The 27,303-nt window shown below is 45.7% G+C and overlaps 1 protein-coding gene across 1 annotated transcript in view; it reads left to right on the plus strand.

The window, feature by feature from the left end:
• The window catches only part of adgrl1a (adhesion G protein-coupled receptor L1a), a 62,381-nt gene extending 55,565 nt beyond the window's left edge, over nt 1-6,816 (plus strand). The window contains exons 22-24 of the mRNA XM_076266745.1: nt 2,138-2,260; nt 5,430-5,447; nt 5,777-6,816. Coding sequence (XP_076122860.1) covers nt 2,138-2,260; nt 5,430-5,447; nt 5,777-6,816 — 1,181 coding nt within the window. The remainder of the gene's footprint in view (nt 1-2,137; nt 2,261-5,429; nt 5,448-5,776) is intronic.
• Nucleotides 6,817-27,303: the final 20,487 nt, after the last annotated feature.

A 27,303-nucleotide genomic window follows, 5' to 3' on the forward strand; every position in this document is an offset into this window, starting at 1 on the left:
TTAGCGCGCGAGGGAACGGGGGGGAATTAGCCTAATTGAGGCGAGTGATGGGAGCGTCCGTGGCGCGGGAGAGAAATCGGCGCTTTCCGGGGATTTCAATCAAGCCGGAGCGTCCGCCACCGAAGACGAGTCGCGGGAAGATCTGAATCACAGAACGACAGAAGGAGGGAGGGAGGGAGAGAGAGAGAGAGAAAAAGGATAAGAGGAGGGAGGGAGGCGAGGGAAAAGCAAACAGGAATGGTGCACATTCTCTCTCTGTCTCTCTTTTCTTCTATTAAAATCCCTTCGGTCATTCATTTGAAAGGAGGAGGAGGAGGGGGGGTTGAAGAGAAGTTTCACTCCCGATGGCAGAAAGACAACGACAGGCGGGAGACGTGTGCGCGCGTGCGAGAGAGAGAGATGGCATAATAAAAAGCCAGATGTATCTCAGAGCTACGCAATGTCATTATCAGGCCCATCTCAAATCTCTCTCATCTCCCACACTTCACGCCGTTATGAACTTCTCTATCTCTCGCTTTCTCTCTCTCTCTCTCTCTCTCTCTCTCGCTTTCTCTCTGTTGTGCGTTCTCTCCAGACAATAGGCTTGTGTCCGGGAGACAGGCGGAGGTATGCACACGCCGCAGGAGAGAGAGAGACTCCACCGCTCCGCTCCGCTCCTCTCCCACCCCCTCCCCCTCCCTTCTGTCCCGAGTCTCTTTCTGATTTCAAACTCAGGGAATCTGACAAGATGCTCCTGAAAGATATTTATGTAAATTAAATACTGCGATTTCTGTGTTTGAGTGAGTGTGAAATAAGGAAATGAAGGAGATTATGCGCTGTTATGTGCTGCACCTCTGTGTGTGTGTGTGTGTGTGTGTGTGTGTGTGTGTGTGTGTGTGTGTGTGTGTGTGTGTGTGTGTGAGAGAGAGAGAGAGAGAGAGAGAAATAAAAGGTGGAGAGAGTGGTTTTGTGTATATACCGAATGTGTCTGAAAGCGTATGTGTGTGTTTGTGAGAGGGGAAATTGGGAAAGGGAAACATGTGAGAGAGGAAAATTGTGTGTTTGGAGAGTTTGGATCTGTTTGTGTGTGTGTGTGTGTGTGCATGTGTGTTTGTGTGTGTGTGTGTGTGTGCATGTGTGTGTGTGTGTGTGTGTGTGTGTGTGTGCTCATGTGTGCATCACAAATGAATTCCTAAGTTGGCCGTGGCTGATAGATGGCCGGCGTGCGACGGGCGAGGTCACTCTTCGCCTCAGACCCCTCTCCGTCATGCCGTCCTACTTTTAATTTCATGGCATTTCCTCTCGCTCGCCCACTCCAGGCTGCAGCTATACGTGTGCATTAAAGGACATTTGGAGGGTTCAATTTCTTTGAATCATATTTGTCTACTGGAAGCAATCCCATCTCACTGTGAAATGAACCCTATTTTCACGAGTGCGCTCTCTGACGCGCGCAGACAGAATAATAGTATATATTAGCATTACCTATCGCCGGCCCCGGTTTTAAGACACAAAGCCATTTCCCGAGAGCGACGCTTTAAGTGCATTACCTTCCTCCTTCGTCAGACGACGAATAAATACTTTTTCATATTCAAGGATTACCGCACACTTAATGCTATTCCTCTCAGATTTTTCACCATATAACTCAAGGCTGATAACCAGTGGATTAAATTTTTCAGTTTGACCCCCCCCCCCCCCCCCCCAGAGCGATGCAGCATTGTGAAACCAGTCCTCCATTGTAACAAGGCTTCACACATCTGTAATCATAAGTGTCAGTCTTGCCCACCATGATAAAGGCTCTTTCTCTTTCCTCAGTCTCGCTGTGTCACTCGCTCTCTGTGTTAAATTCAAAAATCAGATTTGCTTTACTGGGCTGACAAGGATGAACCTATGCTGCTGGCAGCGTTTCACAAACCCGATTGCAGTCTCTTTCCTTCTGTCGTTCTCATTTTCTCTCTTTACTTCTTTCTTTATTCCTTAATTCCTTTCTCTCTTTCTGTCTTTATTCCTTTTTCTCTTTTTCTCTCTCTGTCTTTGTTTTTTTGACAATGACATTAGTATGTTTTCCTTGAGAAAAAAAAATGCCATTTTAATCTCTCTCTCTCTTTCTCTCTCTGTCTCTCTCTCTCTCTCTCTCTATCTCTCTCTCTCTCCCCCCCAGCCACCATGGGGAACCACCTCCTGACCAACCCAGTGCTGCAGACTCGCTCGGGCACTTCTCCCTACAACACACTCCTCGCCGAGAGCTTCACTCCCCCGTCTCCTGGAGTCTTCAACTCCACCGGTAAACACACACACACACACACACACACACCTCTCTTTGTGTCTTTACAGTGTTCGTCACGTTAGTCACTCGTTTGGTTTACTTCACACAGACGTGTGTGTGTGTGTATGTGTGTGTGGTTGTTTGTGAACGTACACAGTATCAAAGCATGTCAGGAATGTTTGTTCCCCTCTTTGTGTCTGCTTGTTACCACATTTGTGTTGGAGTCTGTGTGTGTGTGTGTGTGTGTGTGTGTGTGTGTGTGTGTGTGTGTGTGTGTGTGTGTGTGTGTGTGTGCGCGAGCGCTTGTGTGCTTGTACTTCTTCTCCTACTTCCTGTCAACTCGTTTTCTTGGGGTTTTTAAACAGTGCCTAGCCATCTGGACGCACTTTTTTTTTACACCTTCCCACTGTATTTTAGGTTACCAATTAGTAATGGCATCTGTGACAGAGAGAGAGAGAAAGAGAGAGAGTGAAACAGAGAGAGAGAGAAAGAGAAAGATAGAAAGAGAAACACACTGAGAGGTTTCACAAAAAGAGCTTCACACTCCTGGTTCGCTGATATGTGTCAGGACTCAGGCACTTCTAGTGCTGTTACTCACTTAATTCTCAGGCCCACTAGGAGAAGGAACGCATGCTGTGTGTGTGACTGCCGTGACAGAGGCAGAACAAGAGTGTGTGCATATGTGTGTGTGTGCATACAGTATGTGTGTGCATGTGTTTGTGTGTGTGTGTGCATGTGTGTGCAGATGCACGGGTGTACATGTGTGTGTGTGTGTGTGTGTGCGTGCACATCTATGTCTGTATCCTGTGCAGATGTGTGAAACGAGCAACGTCTCCTTCAGTGGGCCGGGCTGAAATGTAAGACGGCATTTCTGGTTAATATTTGAAGCGCTCTGCTCTCAGCATAATGCGTCAGCTCTGATGGCCAACAGTGGCAGCAGTGCGCAAGGGAGAGAGAGGGAGATGGAGAGAGAGAGAGGGAGATGGAGAGAGAGAGAGGGAGATGGAGAGAGAGAGCAGACATTTTTAGATGGGTTATGAGAGAGAGGAAGTGGCAAGAGTGCTTCATTAGAATGTCTAATTACTCTCACTGGCTGGCGAAAGATTGCTGATTAAAATCAAACCACGCATTAAAATTTCAAATCCACACACACACACACACGCACGCGCGCGCACGTGCACACACACACACACACACACACACACACACACACACACACACACACACACTGAGCAAGAGAGACGCACACACGTACACTTTTGCACTCACATGCACACACAGTCACTCACTCACAGGCACACACACCCTGCATACTCTCTCTCTCTCTCTCTCTCTCTTTCTCTTTCTCTCTCTCTCACACACACACACACACACACACACACACACACACACACACACACACACACACACACACACACACACACCTCTGGCTCTTGAAGTGTTGATAGCAGAACAGAGAAAAACACGCAGAAAGAAAAGTGGGGAAAATTAAAAAGAATATTCACCACATATCTTGTGCCAGGGAGCCATGTTGCAAAATAAACATCAGTGCCGCTTTAGCAGGCGACATATAAATTATGTATATATGCAAGAAATTTCATCCACAACCATGAGGCTATGTGCTGCTCACGGGCAACCATTTCTATGGGAAGCAAGTCTAGAAGTCAAATCTGCTAGATTCCACTGTTTGCAAGTCACATTTAGGAAACACACGTCAGCACACGTTTGGCTGCACCAATATGTGTCATCTGTGAGGGTTCATTTATGCAATGTAGTGCATGCCATGGTCATAGTGTTACATGTAAAGGAACACATTGTACAGTGATTGTAACCTTACAGTTTTACAATAACTTTTTTACTATTTTCAGAACCTTGATCACACAAAAGACACAAAACTCACATCCAATGATTAAAATGCACATTTTCCAAAACTTTAACCCTTTTCTTGCTTGGATACAATACACATAAAACTTAGATCATTTGTTCATTCGTCAAAAATCACCTGTTCAATATGACACAACTTAACATCAAAGTACTACTATTTCAAAAGGCAATTCACACATTACATTTCAAATGAGTGTCTATTAATTTCCTTACAACTGCTCAAAATGATAAGTTACTGTTGCATTACTCTTAAAAAAATCTTCCATGTTTACTGCAAATCATGAACGTTTCAAGATACTGTAACACGATTCATTGTCACCAATTAGTTTTACAGTACTGTCTTTTATTTTATTTTTTATTTTCTATTTCATAGCTAATTATTTTTGCTTTGATTCAAATAAACCTATGTTTTGATTGTACTGTAGTGTTTGTAGCATCAATATATTACAAACTTTGCTCAATGATTCATAGTAGTATTTTTTCTACTTGTGCAATACTTTTACAGAGATGTATTTACTGTACATGTAGTACCATAATGAAACCTGTATCACCTATTTTGTTCTACGTACAATATTTAATGATTGTACGAACAATGACACAGTGAAACTATCGGTTGCTTGTGTGTGGGTGATCTATAGTTATGTTTCAGGTATTTCACAGTAAATTTGTTTTTGAACCGATGATTGTGCAAGTGCAAGATTTCTTTAAAGATGTGAATGCACAATGCAATGTTTTGAACATTAGACAGCCTGTGTTACAAGTGATAACCGTTTTGAGTGTTGTGTGAAAAATGACATCAAGGTTCTGAAAATAGTAGCAAGGTGATTGTAAAAAACGAAAAAAGATAACTGCTTCAAACTCATCTTGATGACACATTACGGAGAATATAATGTCTGACATTGGCATTGTACAGTATGTTTGGAATGCCTGGGTTTGTGCTCTGGAACGTTGTTGTTGCAGGTAGAAGCATGAAACTTTTCACTGGTTTAAGATGATGTGTGTGTGTGTGTGTGTGTGCGTGTGCGTATATGTGTGCGTGTGTGTGCGTGTGTGTGCGTGTGTGTGTGTGTGTGTGTGTGTGTGTGTGTGTGTGTGTGTGTGTGTGTGTGTGTGCTTTGTGTCAGTAGTGTGCGCAGTGAGGGCTGCTAAAACAGAGAGGTGTGAGAGTGTGTGAACTCCACAGAGGGCTGCTGAGGTTAGACACTTCAATGAGACTCACTTATCTCCTTGTGTCTCTCTCTTCCTCTTCCTCCTCCTCATCTTCCTCCTCCTCCTCTTTCTCTACCTGGCCGGCTGTCTCCAGGGACTTTCCGAGATCCAAGTAGGCCTCCTCTTCTCTTTCTTCTTCGTTTTTTCTTCTTGAATCATTCATGACTTGTGTCTAGCTTGCTTTATTTAAGCTTGTTTCCTTAGTTTTTTTATGAGGCTCTCCCCCCTGTAAATGCATGTCTTTTAATTTATTAAGCTTGTGAAATATTGATTTATTCACACGGTCATAAATCTAACTCAAGCAAGTGGTAATTCAGCATTGTCTCTGCCCATAGATCTCAGAGATAAAGACCACACCACATCCTAGTGTTTGTTTTTTTCCTTTTACGCCCCTGATGCATAACAGCGTCTTAATGGAGATTTCTTGTTTGATTTGCACAGAGAGTACGCTGGCGAAGACCCGAGACCCGTGTGGCATGGAGACGCTCCCTCTCAACGGCAACTTTAACAACAGCTACTCACTCCGCAGCGGGCCAGGGGCGGGCGGCGGAGCGGGCGGCAGCTGTGACTTCCTGGGCAGCGGGGTCAGGGGTCCCGAGAGCCCGCCGCCGCTGCTGAACCCGCGCGGCTCCGAGACGCTGGGCGGCATCCGGCGGAACCTGTCGGACGCGGCGGCCTTCGAGAAGATGATCATCTCCGAGCTGGTGCACAACAACCTGCGTGGCGGAGGAGGAGGAGGAGGAGGAGGCCATGGAGGTGCTGGTGGAGACCGGCTGGTGTACGGCAGCCTAGCCAGGCATGCTCACGCCCACAACGGCGGTGGGGGCATGCGGGGTGGCATGGGCGTGGGCATGGGCATGATGGGCCCAGAGCCGGGCATGCTGGGTCTGGAGGAGGACGAGGACTACCTGTGTGGCGGCGGGGGGGGTCGCCAGCGGACGCCGCCGGACGTGGAGCTGCTCTACAAGGCCCTGGAGGAGCCGCTCCTGCTGCAGCGCGCCCAGTCCGTGCTCTACCAGAGCGACCCGGACGAGTCCGAGAGCTACGCGGCCGACCTCACCGAGAGCCTGGGCCACAGCGCTGGCCCCGGGAGCAGTAGCCAGGGCGGCCACGGTGGCGGCAGCGGCGGAGGAGGGTGCGGCAGCAACAACAGCGGCAGCGGCGCCCCGGATTCGCCGGCGCGGGACTCGCTCTACACCAGCATCACCAACCTGCGCGACTCGCCCTATCCCGACAGCAGCCCCGAGCCCCTGGAGGTGGTGGCGCGCTCGGCACAGCCGCCCGAGGAGCTCTACTACGGCTCGGGCCGGCCGGCGCAGCTGGGCTCGCGCGGAGCGCCCATGCAGACCTTCTACCAGGCGGCGGCGAGCGCCCCGCGCCGGCCCAGCGGAGAGGGGGGACACGGCGGAGGAGCGCCAGGGCAGGAGCCGTCACACGGCGAGAACGGAGATGGACAGATGCAGTTGGTCACCAGCCTGTGACTATGAGGAAGAAGAGGAGGAGGATGAAGCAGAGGGCTGGGAGGGGGAGGGGGCTGAATTGGATGAAGATGATGATGATGATGATGATGGTGGTGGACAAAGGTCCTTCCCCCCTTTTCTCTTATCCCCAACTCCTCAGTGCGCGTGTCCTCTTCATCGATTGCCTTCTTCCCCCCTCGTTAAGTTCCAGCTACAGCTGAGGGTTAAGAGGGAGACATGCAGCGCCATGTGCACTTGTGCCGTGTGTGCAGCTCTCACCACTACTCTCCCCACAGCCGGGGGCTGGGACGGGCTGGCACACAAGCCCACTGGGCTCACTCCCTCCTCCTCCTCCAGGTCCACACCCACAGTGCTCTCTCTCTCTCTCTCTCTCTCTCTCTCTCTCTCTCTCTATCTCTATCTCTCTCTCGTCATCCCCCTTGACATTCCACTTCATCTCAGTCCCCCGGGACATTTTAGTTTTACCCTCCTAAATCCTGTATGTCCTATCCCCATCTTTCTTTCTTTCTTTTCCCCCATCATCCATTATTTGATGAGAGCTATTAACTGTGGAGATGGGGAGGGGGGTTATGCCATTATAAGGTAAAGAGAGAGGAAAGAGACAGGATCCTTCTGGAAAAAAATTCCCTTCAGTGTTGCCAAAAATACACTTTTTTTGAGCCAGAACGTGAACTAGAACATCAACACACACACACACACACACACACACATACAGTACACACACACATACACCTCTCACACCTGCACACACATACACACATACTCACAGTCAAATCACACACACTGACAGAAGTGCTTGTTATCGAACATCAGAAGGTGTGAACAGAGACTTTATGCCGACGGGATGCTGGACTGCTCTTCAGTGAAAAGGTAGCGGGAGCTGTCTCAGCCAAATTGCCTTTTATTTCTGAGAGCCATGACGGAGTGAACCGCCTCGGCCACGCCCAGCGCCATGCCAACCGGGAGGTCAGGGGTCAGCCCACCCACCTGCCCGCCCTGTTTGACCCCCCACGGGGACACATAGTGCAATGAATGAACATTTTATTTTTGTGTTATTGTTGTTGTTTATTGTTATTGTTATGTTGTTGTTTTGTTCCTGGCTTCTTTGAATTTTCAAACGCCTCACTTAAAGTGACTGGATTTGAGAGAGAGGACTGAACTCTCTCCCTTTCTATCTGATTTTGTTGTTTGAGGTTGAAGGCAGGCGTACGACGGTGGTGGTGGACTTGTCGCCTGTTATGTGTTACTATGACGAGGAGTCCACTCGTCCCTCCAAGTCCTGCTGTAAGTCAAGCCTAACCTTGTACATAGGAATCACATGACAAAGTAACTCTTCTCCTACGCTGTAAATAGAGAAAATGAAAAACAGTGCATCAAAAGCAACAAAAAAAGAGTAACAGTTATGAAATACGGATTTCTTGTACTGCAACAAAGAAAACTCAAAAGGAAAAAAAAGAAAACAATAAAAATGTTTTTGAGTTTGTGACCTGAATGACGCTCTATCTCTCCCTTCCTTCCCCTCCCTTTCTCTCTCTCTCTCTCTCAACCTTGCGTGTCCTATTAGTAAATGACAGCGTCTGAGTGATGGAGAGAAAGAGACTCGGGAAGACAGACAGAGAGAATGATTTTGCATACAAATGAAGGGCAGAATCCCTTGCACAATTTTATGTAATATAATCCATGACATGTTGTTAGTGTTGGACCTTTGACATTCCCAGGGAAGGGGGAACTCAACCAGAGAGGGGTATAAACATCATAAATGTCACACTGTGCCTCATGGGTCCAGTGATGCATCATGGGTAACTAGACAGCAGCCATAATGGGGACTGTGAGTCTGGTGATGTAGAAGAGATGCCATAGACAAAAGCAAATCTAGCAGACAACATGACACGGCGGGCTATGTTGCTGTGCAATGAATGGTCCAAACGGACAGGAATAATTTATACAATAAAACCTTAATTGCATTTGACTGTTTCTAATCAGTCATGTCAGCTTCTAATCAATGGCGGAAACAACAGTGTATCCACAATTTAATATGCTGTATGGATGGATGTGTCTTTGTTCAGAGGGGAGTGTGTGTGTGTGTGTTGTTTTTTTTTGATGAGAACTGAATACATTTCCATTTCAGAGGCTGTTTTTTATTGGCTGCATTGAATCCACATTAGTCTAGCACTGAATCTTAGTAAAACCATGTGTGTGTGTGACTGGGTGGCCGTGTCCACCTCTAGCCCAGAGACCTTCCCAGTTCTTTAGGTAACTAGGCTACATTACTGTATGCTTGAGGGGGAAATATGTTTAGGTGACTACTTCAGTGGTAGTTTTGGTGTTAGGAAAGGTACTGTGAGTGCTCAACAAAGTTCCAACCATCAGTATGTGCATCCAGAACTTAATGATATCTTTTTATTAGATTGGAACTTTTAGTGTTGTGGAGACGACTGAATCTTTCCATGCTGCAAAGAGACAATTATGAGTGTGATTCAGCCTGAGAGTTCAATCCCTCTTCTCTGTATAATAGACAGCCTTATGCACACTCGTGGTAAACAGCATTTCTATCCATATTTATTTGTTGACTTATTTATTTCGCCGTTTGCACAGGCTTTGCTTTACTCCTCTGTTTCTCTTCACATCTCTCTCTCTGTGGTTGGACTGCAAGGCTGATATGGGATAGCTTCAGGGAAGAGGTGTTTTGATGTAGGTCAGTGGAGCGTCCTCACGTCATCCTCAGATCAATTGTGTAGTCTAGTGTGTAAGGCCAGAGCACTGCACACAAGTCATGGCCGGTAGGGCACCACCGCGCAGCTCAGTGTCAAAGGAAGTGCTTTGGTATGTTTCCGTAACCGTCTCAGTTATGATAAGTCTTTCTCGCTTCCACTCTTGCCCTCTGGGACAGCTAGGCTACAGGGGAGTCTGCAAGAAAGAACATGGAAACATGTTTTTGAAGGACAAGTGTGCAATGGGCTAGTGTGTGCATCAGAAAAGAGCTCTCAGCTCTGATGCACAGCAAGGGGTTTTCTGTCTTTCTTTCTGTCGTCGGTGTCTGTTGGTGTTTATGAAGTGTTTTTCACCTGGAAACCTTCCTCGGCTCGTGTATCTTCCAAGGCTCCAAGTGATCCAAGCGAACGTATCAGTCAAGCTGTGTATCGCAGCCATGGACAGTCGGTTGACAATTTGAATGTATTCTTTTATCAGTCTGGGATCTGTTATAGCGCTCCGGTAATCCTCCCAAGGACGGCGGTGCAAATGAAGCCCGCCACTGCTCCCAGCGCCCGGTCCCCAGACACCCCAGACGAGGTGTGGGTGAGAGCGGCTTATCTTTGGGGCTGAGCCTGTGGCTGCCCTGGGGACGTAGCCTGTTTACGGACCTCTGTCTCTAGAGAGCAAGAATGTGCGTCACGTTGTGTGTCTCTATACACAACCTCCTCTCTTCCTTCTTTTTCCCTTTTTCACTTGCTGTCACACATTTCGCCGCTCAGTGTAATCCCACTTTCGATTTATTTTGCGGTATCTTCCCCCGAAGCTGTAGCTGCGCCGTATTAGGCAAGCGGTTCTGTTTTAATTTGTCACAGGCTTTTGTTTACAGCACATTGATACAGTAATGAGGTGCAGTGCTAGTCTGTGCTAGTAATGATAGTGATTATACAGCCTAAAGCGCGGCAGGACCACGCGCAGCCGGCTCAAAGGGAGAGAACTCCCTATTCGGAAATCCTCCAGGCAACCTCTGATTAGTATAATAACACACAAAGCTGTCGCGCAGTGCTGTGTGGTAAAATTGTAAAATTGCAGACTGCTCATTTTTCTCTCTCGCACTCACTTTTTTTTCTCCTTCCCTACCCAATCTTCTCTCAGTCATGCCCCCCCCCCCCAATTTGCTCCTTCCCATCCACTTTCTGTGACACCCTCTCTCTCTTTCTCCCTCTCTCTTTCTCCTCCTCTGTTTTTCTACCTCACTGTTGGCCCTTTTTCTCTTCTCTGCTGTCCTCTCTCTGGTCTTCCCCTGCACAGTCCTGTAACCTTAGCCACTGAGTGAGTTAGTGTGGTGGGCTGAGTCCCAACAGACAGCAGCAGCCCAGCCCTCATCTCCTGTCGGCCTTGGACGCCTCACACCAGTGGTGGTGGTGGTGGTGAGGTCCACAGGGGCCACCTAGCCCTCCCACTTGGGGTCATCTCGAGAGCAGCCTCCCCTTACCCGCTCTGCACCCTGCTGGCAGTATCACATGGCACTGCTCGCGCCAGTCATCTGACAGCCCGTCGACCCGCAGTTCACCCTCAGATATGCACACACACACACACACACACTCTACAGTGCATCAGCCCTGCCAGAGTGAGTGTTAGAACATACACTGACACACTCTATTAGTGGCAGTGTTGTTTTGTGCTGTTTTGCGTTCAGTTTCCAACATTTATTTCACAGGGTAAATACAGTACTGTAGAGGTGTCAGTAAAATAACATGATAACTGGCCGCAGGCATTGAAACCCAGCTGGGTGAGGCTCCATGAGCACACAGACTGTGCTTGATGTGGAGATAAGGGTATAATCATGTGTTGCTGTTGTGTGTGTGTGTGTGGTTTTTTTTTACGTCTTACATTGTAAGGAGTCAGAGGGGTTATCATAAAGCAGTGATTGTAATCATAAAGACATCACTCGTTTCACCTCACACAGTTGTAGTCTCACAGCGTGCCGGTGTTGGAGTCTTTTGTACGGTGAGTCATCCTGACTGACGCGCTCCATGTCTCCGCTGGCATTAGCATTGTTAGATTTACGCTAACCAGCGAGACTCTGAGGTGTAGAATGAATGACAATTTCACGTTCTTGTAGAGACCCTTTTTTTAAAGAAATATTAAAAAGCTGAACTGTAAACAGTAAATAAAAGTAGTACTATTTTGGTATCGCTCTGTTGTTACATGTCCCCATGACTGTATACAGTACCTATATAATAGAGTATAAAGAAAACGTACATATAGGAGTATGACAAACTCAGTGACGAGGATTGTGCTGTTTTATCTTTTAGTTGCGTTGACCTCTTGTGTCCAACGAGCCCAGTGGGTATGTATCAATAGGGAGAGGCTTCTGTACTGGGCTGTAGTGGTGATGAGGCTGGCTGTGTTGGTTGGGATGATGGTCTTCTAAGGTGAATCTGTACACTGTTAAAACGATTGTTTTCAACAAATATTGTGTAACAAATAAACAAAAAAGGAAACAACACAAACTGTGTTGTCTCTATCTGGACACAGAGATGTGTTAAAAACAATGCAAGTTGTGTTGTTTTCAACACATTCGTTTTAAGAGTGTGAGTCTGTTAACCCCGGACGACACATGGATAGTGTGGTGCTGAACCACAACAGTATGTACACCTTCAGACACGCAGAAACAATCCGACTATTCCAACGATGAACTGCCACTTTGGATGGTTTCTATATACACAGTGTAAAGTGAGGTGGATGTTGAGGTCTTGAGAGATAGAGAGTGAGTTAGTGGGGGGAAATATGTTTACATGTTCAAAAACGTTCTATTTCTTTTCTTTTGTGGGAGGCCAGTTTTGACCGGATCCATTGTTACCTTTGGCATGCCTGCTGTGTTGCTTTAGCATATCCTAGGTCAACCCCTTCGTTCTGCTACTGCATGTAGGGGGCCACATTTGCCCCACCCAACGAGAGGAACTGTCTGCCAGGTTGGGGCTGAAACGTGTGGAGCAGTCACTGGACCGTCTGGGCCAGTAGCTGGTAGGGATGGACAGGGTTGCATTGGCCTGCCCTCTCTCTTACATGAATGAATCTGAAGGAGGAAGGGTCCAGCTAGGGGTTGGTGGTGGTGGGGTGGTATTCAAGAACTCACTGGAATGTACAGGGATCGGGGAGGGGTATCAGGGTGATAGGGTTGGAATGGGGGGGGGGGGGGGGGTTATGGGGTGACAGTCTCAGCATGTGTTTATACAGCATTATGAGCAGGCAGTATTGGAGCAGAGTCTGAGCAGAGCAGTGAGGAGGTGGAGGGTAGGCCTACTACAGAACAGGGTAGATGGGAGGCTGGTTGTCGTCAGAAGCGCTGAGATGTTTTTGTGCCATGCGAGGGGTTCTTTGCAAATCACCTTCTCTTCACCTTTGTTTTTTCTACAGCTGACATTTGCTATTTTAAATAAAATAAAAATCTGTTTATGATGCTCTGATACACACTTTGTAATGACAAGGTTACTATTCAACCTTACAGTTTCCTTTTTTATCTGTGTTTGATTTTATTTTATCATAACTGTTTCTTTGACAGCAGTATGGTCCAAAGGGGTTGTTTTTCTGTAAGCATTTGCGTCATTGCAGGTCAGAATGACCCTGTGTCAGCACATATTAATAATTAAAAAACGACTTTAAAAATCTCCAGTCTTTGTGTGTTTATGTAGAATGGTTGTGTGCGTGTGCATGTGTGTGTATCTGAGTGTGTGCATGTCGATGTCTGTAATTTGGGTTTAGTCTTTATTTCCTGGCTAATGGTACTGTTTTCTCTGCATCTGTTTTTGAGGTTATATTATGGTAGCCTAACTGCACAAAATACGGAAACAAAAAGAAACAAAATCAAAGTTCAGTGGAAAACCTTTTGTTGGAGGAAAAAAAATCACAAAGCATGTGGAAAAAGACTCCCATTACCGAGACAAAATGTCTTTCTTGTTTCCTCAAGTACCAATCTTTCCTCTGTGACTCATTCATAGAATATTCAACAGCAGTGTAGGCACAGGGAACAAGACAGGCCAGACATATTGCTGTTTACAAACCTCCTAAGAGCTGCTCTCTTGCTGCACCATGCCTGCTAGTCACTCAGGTGCAACAGAGATCCCACAGTAATGGCAGTTAAGAATACCCCATAAATGCAGCTTTGTTTGTTTGTACTGAGCCAAACAAAGGTGGCATAATGACGCCCTAGCGTGTCCTTTTACACATCGTAGCGGCGTAGCGTTTCAGTGCATGTAGCCTACTAGTGCCTAGTTTGATCTATAACATCGCATTTGAGACCACTCAGAACTCAAATATTTCCAGCTCAGTAAATCGCATTAGAATGGCACTTGAAGTCGCAGCTCTGACTCAGAAAATGTAAGAGAGCTACAGGCTCCGTGACTCAGCTCATTTACTTAATCTGTCATCGTTGTCAATATGGCAACGAACCAAACAGGGCCCAACAGAGACCTTGACCTTGACTGTCTAAGGTTAAAAACATTTTGAGATGTGTGAGGAGATGCACGAAGACACGGTATGATCACATGAACAAGGAGAAAATTGTCCATAATTATTAATAGCCAGCTGATAGAAAGACAATTCTCCGAGTCATCATAGCATAATTTTGTTGACATTTGGCTCAAACACATTGAATACGAATCCGCATTTTGAATTCTCAGTTGGCTCAACTGTGGTCTAGCTTTCACCAGACCAAGCTCAATCTTTTAAGATTGAACATTAGTCTGGAGATGCCGCTATGTATTTTCTATTGCACAAGAGGCGTGATCAACAGGCATAGTTCAAATGACTCTGTACGCAATTGGATAGTCATTCACCAATCTGACCAACGAACTGGGTGACGTTTGCAGAGTGACGCGAAAACTCCAGGCTCTCCCCCTATCGTCATCGTTTAAACCTGCCAATAGGGCGACAGGTGGATAAGCCAGCTTGTGATTGGTCCCGGCAAAATTGTAAAGGAAGCAGCAGAAAAAGATGCACAGGTTTCCAGCCTGGGCGAAAGAGAAATCGCCGTCAGATCAGGCTGGGTTCACCCAGCCTAGCTCAACTGTGGCACAGTGTACACACTGAAATAAATGAACAAGCCTGTACTTTAAAAAGCAATGAGTTGGTGGGCATCTTGCAGAATATGCTAATTACCTGTCAGTTTTCCGTGTTCTGTAAACACCACAGCTCTGCTTTGGTTGGGTCAGCTACCATTCTGCACAACAAAGCTGTTCCATCATGATGCCGCCACTACCTCTGCCAGCTCAGAGGTAGAACAACAATAACCTCCCTTCCCAACTTAATACTGCTTATACTTAAAAGTGCATTATTCCCACCTTAATAGTGCTTAGGGACCGTTCGTTATTTATAAACGGGGTCACCGGAGGGATTTTGAGTGCTTCAATCAAAAGTTACATGACCCTCCCCTGCCTGCTAGAAAAATTTCAACGACCCTCCAGCAGTGTTTTCAAAAAAGACATGACCCTCCCCGTACAATTGTCGATACTTTCCACCCACGTTATTAAGCGCTATGAAAACACATCGACGTAAGCTATCGTTCTAAACTAACCCTCTGCTTTCTGATCTTACACATCACACTTCACCAAGATGGTGGCCATTTCAGTAGATTTATTCACTAACATTGTTGTGGAAACACAATAAACATGGAAACTAAATGCACACTTCCTGCTTGAAATAAGTTACTCCTCTAGTAAGTAGCCTATTCACATGAAATAAAACAATGAAACATTGAGACCATTCAACAAATCACACTGGGTAATAACAAATCCAACACATGAACTTGTTGCTAGGACTCGTCTCTAGGCTTCCTCAGTCATTGTAAAGCTGCCGAAGCTGAACATTATCCAAAACTCAATTTCTCAGACGAGCGTCAATTTGGGAGCATGCTACACTCCTTCCTTCTCAAATGACTTGAAAAGGCCGTTTGCACAATTTCACAAATAATCACAGGGACCGAAAAATACCTAACATGCCAACTTTTTCCGGTTTAGGCCTATCATTTTAACTTTTCCCCGCTGTCTTGCCGTTTTCATGTTTTCCCGTAGAATATCCCATATTACCGTAATACTCTCATAACATCAGTCCTGCATTCTGGCCTGTCTCTGTGTTGTCCTGTTGTTACCCCTTGCCCTTCCAGAGAAACAGATGTATTCAAATCATCGTTTTGCTTGCTTGAATGCGAACTCACAGTGATGTTAACCTACAGTAGGCCTATTTAAGTTAACGACGTGGTTGTCGTGAGAGCACGATTCATTGGAGCTTGCAGTGTTCGGCCGTAGGCTATGTCTACGTGCGCACCTGCCAGGCTAAGAGCCAAAGAAATCCCCCTGTATATTCATTCCAAGTTGGCCTACCATAACTTACCAACTCTACACTGTAGACCATAAACTGGCTATTTATATGACCAATGTATTTGTTCAACTTTATGAAGCAGAATTACGCACTGCTACTTGGAACGTAACACATTTTTGTTGGAGAGAGAATGACAGCGATTAACAAATTGCACTTGTTGCTGGTTACCAATAAATAGGGCCTACTATATTTATTTTTGCAAACAACAAAAACAGAAAGGATGGAGCTCAGCAAAGCTAGAGATGGGCGGGAACAAGGTCAATTGGTAGAAATGCTAGTCAAAACGTTAGGAGCTGGATGTGTGGATGAATGAAGCACAAGTATGCTTTATACGCATGCACACTGTTTAAAGTTAGGCTAGGCTACACGGTAAACTACAGGTAAACCAAAGTTAAATGTAGCTTTAGGGCTGGATAAAGTTGACCAAATGGACATAGGCTGTTAGGCGTGAATAAAGTAGGCTACTTTGTTGCTCCAACCTTCCAACGTTAATGGGGAGGGATGTTGACATTTTCCGTATTTTGCGTGAGAAACCCGGGAAATCTCCCTTATTTTCATTGTTCAATGTTGACAGAGCTATGGAACGAAAGAGAACGTTATGGCGACAGAAATCAACAATCAAAATAGCCAATTTGATTTTTTGCTGTTTTCATTAATACAAAAGATGGGTGACCCCCCCTCCTAGACAAAAAAAAGTTAGGTGACCCTGTAACAATCTGCTTGGGAGTTTTTTTTAGATTATTAACAAAATATCACGGGATTCATGGACTGAGTTACAACTGAGTTACCTATGTCGTAGGTAAATATGCAATGTCCGATAAACCTTTTTCCTTGTAAGCTTATGTGTACAGGTCTCTCGTAGGCTCCCTGCGTAAATTTTAAGCTCTCTCCTTAGCGCACTTCCTCGCTTTTTATTATGACCGCCGCGCAGCGAAGCGGCGGTCATATAGGTTTAGTCAGATTTTTTTTTTTTTTTTTTTTTTTCTTTTTCGCATGCCCAAATTTCCGTCAATGATTCCCGGGACACTGAAAGACCGGGGTACACGAAACTTGGTGGGCATGTAACCCCACATGGATAGCATGGAACCATCGTTTTTCGTTTTGATCTGTAGCCCCCCCGCTGGACTGGACCCCCCGAAAGGAGGGTAGGGCAGACACAGTTTTCTGTGAATATCTCGAAAACCGTAGGGTTTAGGAGGACCATTTTTTTTTTGTATGTTGATCTCAAGGGGCCATGTCAACCCATTCCATAACTACTCATTTCATGTATAGCGCCACCTAGTTAAACACAAAAAAGTAAAAATGAGGTGTTGTAATTGAAGGTATCTGTGACCTAACAAAGTCAAAACTGTACAAAATTGGAAGTGTAGGATCATTATGACACCCTCTGTATGCACGCCAAGTTTCGTGGAATTCCGTTCATGGGGGGCCACACAATAAATTCATTTATGTTACTATACACCAACTGGCCTGTAGGTGGCCGGAGACAGTTTTCTGTGAATATCTCGATAACCGTAGGGCCTAGGAGGTCCACCTTTTTTATGTATGTTGGTCTTAAGGGGGCATGTCAACCCATCCCATTACCACTTATTTTATGTATAGCGCCACCTAGTTAAAAATGAAAAAGCAAAAAATTAGGTGTTTTCATCACAATATCTCTGGCTGACAAGGTCAAAACTGCACGAAATTAAAAGTGTAGGATCATTATGACACCCTCCGAATGCATGCCAAGTTTTGTGTACTTTCGTTCATGGGGGGCCTTACAATAAAATAATTTATGTGTACATTTAGTGACGTACACCAACAAGGATTCCCGGGACACTGAAAGACCGGGGTACACAAAACTTGGTGGGCATGTACCCCCACATGGATAGCATGGAACCGTCATTTTTCGTTTTGATCTGTAGCCCCCCCGCTGGACTGGACCCCCCGAAAGGAGGGTAGGGCAGACACAGTTCTCTGTGAATAACTTGAGAACTGTAGGGCCTAGGATGACCATTTTTTTCTGTATGTTTGCCTCCAGGGGTCATGTTAACCCATTTCATGTGCACACATGTGCACAGATACACACACACACACACATACATTCACAGTAATCATACGTATGACACATACTCACACAGTAGACATATGTACGCTTGCATGCACAGGCACATACGCAGGCACAAACACAAGCACGCACGCACACACACACACACACACACACACACACACTCACACACACATAACATAAACATAACACAAACAATCAAGAATTTCTCAGAATTATAAACAGGCAAGATGGAGGTGGGGTTGTATAAAATTAATTTTACATGTGAAATCTATGAACTAATCATGTTTTGGTACTTGTTGTCTAGCAGATACCAGTGAGAATTGAGTGTGGATAATGCAATTTAGTGAGACAGTTATCATATAGGCCTTTCAGCGTGATTTCTTTTTGTGGAAAAAATGTGCTGGACTGGGCGGCGGTCATATTTTGTACCGCTCTGCGGTACATCTAGTTCTATTCAAACTTAGCGCGTCATTCTCCTGACAAAACATTCCCAGTCAGCTGACGGGGTTTGACAGGTCGCCCCCCTCAGCTGATCTAAGTCATGTTGATCGGTTTAAATGACCGTCACAGTGGTGCGCTACAGAGATCCAGGTAATGCATATGAATTGTCCTTTTATGCTAGTAAACATTTCATAGTTACCATGCATACAAAATAAATGTAATCATAAACTTATGTGGTGATGCCACATAGACCCCCCCTCCAGCCGGAGGCTTCTAGGGTGAGACACCGTAATATTTTTTGAGATTCACCACATTTACAGTATCCTCTTTATCAGGTGGGCTACTCCATCTGACTTAATAGGCCCTAATTTTTTAATGACAGTAGCTGGCCCTTCCCACCGAGGTGCAAGCTTAGCAGTGAATTTGTCACTAGCTTTGGAGAGTGGATGGGACCTGACCCAGACTAAGTCACCCAGCCGAAATTGCACATCTTTGCGGCGGGAATTGTAGTACTTAGCTTGTCTAGCCTGGTGCACTCCTACTCTCTGCCTAACCTCCTCAGTCATCCTCTGTTGTCTTTCCACCAGATTATATGCTGCATGCTGAGCGGGAGATGGTGGGTGACTGATGAGCCTCTCTAGTGGACCCTTGAGGTTTCTGCCCAGGGCTAGCTCTGCAGGAGTCCGCCCAGTGGTCTCCTGATGGGCTGTATTAAGGGCAAAGCGGAACTCTGTCAGCCACTGGTCCCAGGTGTTGTGATGCTGACCTACAAAGGATGCAATCATGGTCTTCATGGTCCGGTTGAAGCGTTCTGTGAGGTTGGGTTGTGGGTGGTAACTGGTGGTCAGCTTTTGTACTACCCCCCAGGTCTTGCAGAGACCAGATAAAAGGGTGGAGGTAAACTGAGGTCCTCTGTCCGACACCAGGTATTGCGGGACTCCCCAACGGGTGAATATTTCTTCTCTGAGAATCTTGACGAGACGAGGTGTTTTGCCATCTCTCAAGGGAAACATTTCCACCCACTTCGAGTAGTAATCGACTACCACCAGCAGGTAAGAGTTGGCCTTTTTGCTTCTTGGGAAAGGACCCATAAAGTCAACTCCCAACATCTCCCCTGGGGCAGTGATTTCGATGCTCTGGAGTAGCCCTGATGGCTTGTTGTTATCAGCCTTATATTGCTGACAGGTTTGACACTTTTTTGTGTGTTCCCAGACGTCTTTTCGGACACTTGGAGACGGAGGATCCGTAGCAGAGTCTTCAACCGTCCAAGATGTCCTCCCAGTGGATTGTCATGGAAGTACCACAGGAACTCTGGGACCAACCGATTGGGGAACAACCAATTGGCACTTCTCCCCTTGATCCGATAAGGTAATTCTCCGATACAGCACCCCCTGATGCATGACGAAGCTGATGCGGTTCGGGGAAGATACCTGAGAATTGTCTGATCGCCATTCAGTCACCCTTTGGTCCTTCTCCTGTTCCTGGGCAATCTCAGCCAAGGTAGTAGGTAGCTCAGAGTGGCTTCGGGTGGCGACCGCCCAACAGGGTGATGGCTGAATTGAGAGCGGTTCATGGGCCCGGGACAGCGCGTCAGGAGCAGCATTAAGGCATCCCTTGCGATAATGCACCTTGAAGCTGAACTGCTGCAGCCGGAGGATCCACCGGGTCAGCCTGGAGGAGGTCCTCGGGCAGTTGAATGCCCATGACAGAGCAGCGTGATCAGTAAAAACGGTAAACTCCACACCCTCCAGGTAATGTCGCCACTTCTCCACGGCCCAAACCACAGCCAGGCACTCCTTTTCCGAGGTGGAATAGTTTCGTTCCGGACCTCGGAGTCCTCTGGAGGCGTAAGAGAGCACTTTCTCCCCCTCGGGTGTGTTTTGGGACAAGATGGCCCCGAGACCCACGTCACTGGCGTCAGTGAGTACCTGGTAGGGCAAAGCTGGATTGGGCTGGGCAAGCACGGGAGGATTCTTCAAGGCCTCCTTCAAGGCCTCAAAACTAGCCTGACACTCATGAGTCCAGGTCCAATCCACTCCTTTCCGCTTCAGATTGTTAAGAAGGGATGCCAGGTCTGCAAAATGGTGAATGAATTTGTGGTACCAGCCAGCCAGTCCCAGGAAACGCTGTAAGGCCTTCACATCCTGTGGTACTGGAAAGTCCAACACTGCCTGCGTCTTAGCTGGGTCCACCTCCACGCCTCGATCTGAGACAATGTGCCCCAGGAACTTTAACTCCTGCTTGAAGAAATGGCACTTCTTCATGTTCAGACTGAGCGTGGCGGCCTGTAGCCTCTGAAAAACTGCTGCCAGGTCTTGCTGATGTTGCTGTCGGGAATGAGAGTATACGATTATGTCGTCTATGTAAACAAAACATATCTTTCCTCTCAACTCTCCCAAGACCCTTTCCATTAGCCGTTGGAATGTGGCTGCAGCATTACGAAGTCCAAAAGGCATAGCCTTGAATTGGAATAGGCCAAGAGATGTAAACAAGGCAGTCTTTGGCTTACTCTTCTCAGTCATGGCCACCTGCCAGTACCCGGACTACAAATCCAATGAACTGAACCAGGAGGCGCCTTCCAGTGATTCAAGGATGTCGTGAATTATGGGCATTGGATATGCATCGGGCAAGGTCTTTGCATTTACTCTCCTGTAGTCCACACAGAACCTGTAGGACCCATCTGGTTTATTCACCAGGACCACAGGGGATGACCAGGCTGACTGAGAGGGTTCTATGATGTTGTCTTTTAGCATCTTCTCTACATGCTCCTCAATGACTCTCTTTTTCAGGGGAGACACCCGGTAGGCCTTGGACCTGACCGGGACTTCATCCTGGATGAAGATGGCATGCTTTTCCACATTGGTCTTTCCCAGCTTATTGGAGGTAACCGACGGCCAAGCCCTCATCAGCTGTTGGAGCCCTTCTGGATAGTCAGTGTCATAACCTGGCACCGACTCCGCCGTGGAAGTGGACACCCAGCAAGGAGGTAATTCCCCTGGAGGCAAAGCATAGTAGAGGTGAACACCCTGTGATGAGGTGAGTGTGTCTTGATTACTTTCACTAGAGTGGCCTCGCGGTTGTTTGAAGCCATAATAGGTGTAACCTCTATTGGTTTTCAGTCCGTAACTGTTTTTGGCCAGGTTGAGGATGACACCCGTCATTGCGAGGAAGTCCAGACCTAGGATCACAGGAAACGCCAGGTGACGATCTTCCATTACATGGACTTCGACAGCCCACTGTTTGCCGTGCCAGTCTAGATATATTGTTTTCTTCCCCAGGGCTTGGTGAACGGTTCCATCCGCCATGACGAATCTCTGCCTTTCTGCCGGAAGAAAAACTTCCTCTGCTGATGTCACCTGCCGCCACAGACTCTCCTTCATCAAGGTGAAGGTACTGCCAGTGTCCAATACAGCCTCCCCCTGCCTTCCTCTGATGGTAATAGGCACTAACAGGAGACCCTGTTGTTCTTTATTGTAGGCCTGATGTTGCACCACACTAAGCTCTGCTGCATTGCAATGGAATTTTTCTCTGATGCTTTTTTTCCTTGCTTTTCAGAACTCGTTTGCACCTAGTTTAACAGGAGGTTTGGAGTAGAAAGGAGATGCACCAGACAGACTAGTGGTGATAGAGGGAACTACTGGACTGAGATTTGTGGGTACTGTTTTCTGTATTAGAGGAGTGCTAGTCAGCCTTAGCTTGTTCAACTGTTTTTTCCAGTGTTTATCTCTACGTAAGAGGCAATTATAAACCTCTCTATCCATTTTTTCTAGGCTGGACATTAACACATTAACACAGCCAAGGTTTCCTCAACATATTGCCTGAAACTCGCCTCTCTATTTACAGCACTTGTAGCAGAATCTCTAAAATCATTCTCCAGTTTGCTCATTTGTTGTTTTAGGACAGTAACACTACTGGTTAATTCATCAGCCTCTGTTTGTACAGCTGGTGTAATTGTCTCCACATCTTCCACAACATCATCATCATTAACATCATCATCATCATCATCAGCAATATCATCATCCTCATCATCATCACCATCGGGATCATCTCCATTTTCCCCATCAGCCACACCATTATCCTCATGTGCATTATTTTCTACATCATCATTCTCTTCATCACCCAGGTACAATGACTTCAATAAAGATGTTACTGAATCTGTTGCAGTTGTAGACCTTCTTGTAACAAATGGCCCAGCTGTAATATCTGGGTCACCAAACACAGGTGTATGTGTGTGAATTGTTTAAAGATACAAAATCAACGTAAATCAGTTCCCCGTACGGGCCACCATATGTAACAATCTGCTTGGGAGTTTTTTTAGATTATTAACAAAATATCACGGGATTCATGGACTGAGTTACAACTAATGAAATTGCTTCTTTTAAATTAATTCAGGAAGACACCGGGATTGCAATAGATCTTAAAGGAATACGCCACCCCTAGGTGAAATTGGGTCTCTCCCCGCAGTCCCTAGAGTTGGATGAGTGAGCCAAAGCGTTTTATAGCCGACCCAGCCATTGTCCTAATCTAGAAACGGCCCGGTTAGCTTTAGCTTAGCGTAGTCGCTGTAATCCGGCGCTGCCAGCTAGCATGTCGTTGCAAAAGTGAATCAAATAACTCAAGATTTTTTATAATTATTTCTCGTAACCTGTACATTCACATCGAGTACAAATATCAATGCAAATTAACACGAAGGGATTTACTAGACCAATTTAGATTTGGAACTATTTTCAGGCATAGCACCGGCAAAGCACCGCTGCCAGGCGCAAAGACATCACGCAGCATCTGAAAACCCTCAACTTCACGCAATACACCAGTGTTAGTATTTTGAAGTTAGTTTCACCGAAGGACTTTGGTTTCACATCTACTGGGGAAAAATGGCTACTTGCTGTGTGAAGGGCTGCGGTAACAAGCAGAGGACACGAACATAATGTTTTATAGAATTCCAAACCCAGTGGAACGAAGAAATCTTTCGCTTGCTGCCCTCGGCATTCCTGCAACAACTCCAGTGGATAAAATCAATCAGTATCGTGTTTGCGAGGAGCATTTCAAACCGGAGGACTACAAAGAGAAAATGCAGTAGGCCTATGCTACGAGAAAAATGCTGTTACATCTGAAGGATACGGCCGTCCCATCCATTTTCAGTACAGAGGCAGAACAGTGTTCATCATCCATGCCTGTAAGTATAACTTCTATCCTTCTTTAGGTTATACGTTGCTAACGTTATAACTGAAACGTTAGTCTGACTCACATTGTCGCTTCCAGTTTTATTGTATAACTTCATTAGGCTGCCGTTTCACCCTATTGACAATATGACGACTTTACCTTTTACCGTTACCTGTCAGTCGGCATGGGTTGGCACACTCCACACTCACACCACCTGTTCGTGTTTGCTCTTGTTCGCTCATCCGACTCGCCTTGACCAGTCGCAACGTCCTCTCTTCACAGATCCAAAGCTCGCAACTCCTCTTCAGTAAACTCAGGTTCGAAAAGGTAGGGTCTTGGATCTTGGTAGTCGAAGTCATCATCTTCGTCTATCGTGTAATCTTCCATATTTATCGGCATTAGAACTCTTAGAGAAAGCCCACCTGTCGGTGTCAGCCTAGTAGCAGAGAACTTGGTAGTCATGCTGGTGTATTGCCGGTGTTGTGCCCCTTCTGGTTTTTCCACCTACTGGTTTCCGAGCTGTTTCCAAGCCTGTCCAGATGTCATGTATACCTATCAACAGCAACTGACTGCTACCCACGTCGACAGATTCGCTACATATTCATAAACATTTTACTGGCCTTTGCATGTCGCACCTCAATAAAAACTGCACTGAACTGAACTGAATACCTGAGCACTATATTACTTTAACATTTTCCAGCGGGAAAAATGCTTTTTTAAAGTAACCTAATTTCGATTCTCTGTGTCGCGCTGGATTCGAACCTTCATCAGCAAAAGAATCACCATGCGAGACCGCCTCGCTCTCCACTAAACTATCAACATCTACATAACTTCCAGAACATAACGCTGTGTTCACTCAGTAGGCCTAGGCCATGATTCACCGTTTATCTGAGTATTTTGAAACAACTGGTTACCTTGATTTAGGCTTTAAAAACATAACTGTATCATGCACTCTACCTTCTGTTACACCTCTGCGCTGTCCATGTGCAAGGATTTGTCATAAATTCTACCAGGCAACGCACGAGTTATGAAACAATGGGTCTAAAACAACTGGTTACCCTGCCCTGGAAACGCATGATCTCGCTCTCAAACAGCTAGGTTGCCATAGCCTACGTTCCTTGGATTCATACACAGTTCACGGGCCTTTGCGTGTCGCACCTCAATATAAACTGTACTGAACTGAACATCTGAGCACTACATCACTATAACATTCTCCAGCGGGAAAAATGCTTTTTTTTAAAAAGTAACCTAATTTCGATGAACTGTCGCGCTAGATTCGAACCCTCCTCAGCAAAAGTAAAACCATGCTAGATTGTCTCGCTCTCCACTACACTACTAACAACTACAAAACTCATTCGACATGATGTTGTTTTCACTCAGTAGGCCATGATTTCCCGTTCATCTGAATATTTTGAAACAACTGGTTACCTTAATTGATTTAGGCTTTAAAAACGTAACTGTATCATGCACTCTACCTTCTGTACCTCTGCGCTATTCATGTGCAAGGATTTGTCATACATTCTGCCAGGCAGCGCACGGATGATGAAACAATTGGGCCTAAAATAACTGGTTACCCTGGACTGAAAACGCATGATCTCGCTGTCAAACACTCAACAGCTGGAGCTGGAGAGCTTTTGGTGCAAATTAACTAGCACATAATGTTGGTATATGCGCATATGCGCAAGCAGCTTGTGGGGATCATCTGTAGCCTAATTGAGGCAAGGTAACCAGTTTCATCCCAATTTAGAACAAGCTGCTTGTGATAACAGGGATATGAGGTTAACCTTTTAAAATTAAAAACCTGAAATGAAAAGCATTGTAGGGGTTGCAAATATTTATATTCCGTCGTAAACATAACGTTGTAGGATAGCATAGGCTATAATTTTGGAAACGAGACGCCATGGCCATAGAAATCTGCTTGTCCTAAACCAAAGGAACTGGCTATTGTAGCTGTTTTTCACAGTCTCGAATTCATGCGTTTCCAGGCCAGGGTAACCATGCAGTGGTTTCAGACCCATTGTTTCAGAATCCATATGCTGCCTGGTAGAATTTTTGACAAATCATTGCACACAGATGGCGCAGCGGTGGAGCAGAGCGATATGTTTTAAGCCTAAATTAAGGTAACCAGTTGTTTCGGAATATTCAGACAAACAGTGATGTATGACTTGATAGAAAATAGTTAAACGATCATTGACACAGTGTTGATGGTGTAGTGGGGAACGGTGTGGTCACGCGTGTAATTTGTTTTCCTGAAGAGAGTTCGAATCTAGATCATGGTCATGGTCATTATTAGGCGACTTCTAAAAAATAATTTTCTCGCTGGAGAATGTTATTGCTCAGCTGTGTACGGATTATATTAAGGTGCGAAACGCAAAGGCCAGTAAAATGTGTAGGCATATGCATCCAGGGAACGTAGGCTATTGCAACCTAGCTGTTTGAGAGCGAGATCATGCGTTTTCAGTCCAGGGTAACCAGTTGTTTTAGACCCATTGTTTCATAACTCGTGCGTTGCCTGGTAGAATTTATGACAAATCCTTGCACATGAATAGCGCAGAGGTGTAACAGAAGGTAGAGTGCATGATACAGTTACGTTTTTAAAGCCTAAATCAAGGTAACCAGTTGTTTCAAAATATTCAGATAAATGGTGAATCATGGCCTAGGCCTACTGAGTGAACACAGCGTTGTGTTCTAGAAGTTATGTAGATGTTGATAGTTTAGTGGAGAGCGAGACAGTCTAGCATGGTGATACTTTTGCTGATGAAGGTTCGAATCCAGCGCGACACAGAGAATCGAAATTAGGTTACTTTAAAAAAGCATTTTCCTCGCTGGAAAATGTTATAGTAATGTAGTTCTCAGGTATTCAGTTCAGTTCAGTGCAGTTTTTATTGAGGTGCGACATGCAAAGGCCAGTAAAATGTTTATGAATATGTAGCGAATCTGTCGACGTGGTAGCCGTCAGCTGCTGTTGATAGGTATACATGACATCTGGACAGGCTCGGAAACAGCTCGGAAACCAGTAGGTGGAAAAACCAGAAGGGGCACAACACCGGAAGTTGAGGGTTTACAGATGCTGCGTGATGTCTTTGCGCCTGGCAGCGGTGCTTTGCCGCACTGGGTGAAAAGTATGGAGTCAAAATAGGGTCTTTAATATTGAGAGCTTGTGAAAAGATGTTCACATGTGTAATAAAGTTTTGCAGCTGTGCAAAAGGAGTTCTGCATGTGAAAAGAAATTTCGTACCTGTAGAAATATTTTGTACATGTGTGAAAAAATTATGTACCTGTAGAAATATTACGTACTTGTGTGAAAGAAATGTGTATCTGTAGAAATATTTTGTACATATGTGGGGGGAAAATGCGGATCTGTAAAAATATTTTGTACACGTGTGGAAAAAATATGTACCTGCACAAATACTTTGTACGTGTGTGAATCTCCTACGCGATGCTTTCCTGCGCAACACTGAAAGTACGAGTGTGAAACTGAGATACAAGCTTACGGACTTTTGACCCTAATTTTACTGCCTTTCTGAAGAGCCAATCAACACATTGCTTACTGCCAACCAATCAGCGTTCCCCACCGACCACCTAGATTTTGGTGCTAAACAGATTGGCTTCATATCGAAGAGTATACCAGAGAATGTCTAATAAGACATTATTAGTATACTCAGAGCCCGTCTATAATGTCTTATTAGAAATTCTCTGGTATACTCTTTGATTGGGGTTGCAAAATTATAACTTAATTAAGAGTGACGTGGTAGCTC

This window comes from Alosa pseudoharengus, unplaced genomic scaffold (assembly GCF_046254945.1).
Source record: "Alosa pseudoharengus isolate Yale_2024_CS ecotype anadromous, Long Island Sound unplaced genomic scaffold, YU_APseudo_1.1 YU_APseudo_1.1_scf_4, whole genome shotgun sequence".
NCBI lineage: Eukaryota > Metazoa > Chordata > Actinopteri > Clupeiformes > Clupeidae > Alosa > Alosa pseudoharengus.